Source organism: Meleagris gallopavo, chromosome 22 (genome assembly GCF_000146605.3).
Source record: "Meleagris gallopavo isolate NT-WF06-2002-E0010 breed Aviagen turkey brand Nicholas breeding stock chromosome 22, Turkey_5.1, whole genome shotgun sequence".
Taxonomy (NCBI): Eukaryota; Metazoa; Chordata; class Aves; order Galliformes; family Phasianidae; genus Meleagris; species Meleagris gallopavo.
In genome coordinates, this window is record NC_015032.2 from 4,379,876 (window position 1) to 4,380,727 (window position 852).

At 51.5% G+C, this 852-nt stretch overlaps 1 protein-coding gene across 1 annotated transcript in view; it reads left to right on the forward strand.

The window, feature by feature from the left end:
* Window positions 1-665: 665 nt before the first annotated feature.
* Window positions 666-852, forward strand: part of ACTR5 (actin related protein 5) — a 10,257-nt gene continuing 10,070 nt past the window's right edge. Inside the window, exon 1 of the mRNA XM_010722347.3 lies at window positions 666-707. Coding sequence (XP_010720649.1) covers window positions 666-707 — 42 coding nt within the window. The remainder of the gene's footprint in view (window positions 708-852) is intronic.

Sequence of the window (852 nt, forward strand, 5' to 3'; positions counted from 1 at the left end):
TTTCCAAACACCTCCCCTCAATTTTTGCCTCCAGAAAGTAAGAAAAGTTGCCTTCCCTTACGTAAATCTGATCTCTGCTGTTGCTACAACACTTGGAAGATGCACAGTGTGAGTGCCACCCTACACACACTACAGACTAAGCAAACCTCCCTGGGTTTTACTGCCAACAAGAAACACTACAGCTCAACCAACCTCTCACGCTGCATTCAGTGACAGTAATTCCCACCACGGCTGTAAACAGCTTACCTTTGGCATTCCAACCCGCAGGCACACAGCCCAGCCCATCCTGCAGCCATCCCCTGCCATCATGGCACTGACTGCCCCACCAAGCGGCTCGTTACTGCTTGTAAGGCTCACCTGCCCATGCAGGCAGGCAGTCTGTACCCAGCTCTGCTTACAAGCAAATCTCATGCCTCTTGCTTCTGGACTCTAAGTCTTTCAAGTACTTAAAAGGGGGAGCTTAACAGGAGGGAGAGCAACTGTTCACGCTGCCAGACAGAGACAGGACAAGGGGGAACAGTCTTAAGCAAAACAGAGGGAGATTTAGGTCCATGCAAAGAGAAATCTCTTTACTCAGAGGGCGGTGAGGCCCTGGCACTGCTGCCCAGAGAAGTGTGGGTGCCCCGTCCCCAGAGGCATTCAAGGCCAAGTTGGATGGAGCTGTGATGCCCGAGCTGCCGCGTGGAAACCCAGGCAAAGGGCTGGAAGTGAGTGGGCTTTAAGGTCCTTCCCAACCGAAGCCATTACGTGAGTCTAAGCATACAGAGAGATGCAGCTTAGAGTCGCTACCAGGGAAGTCTGTTGGGGAGGGAAATCTTAAAGTTTCAGACTATTAATATGCAGTGATTCACT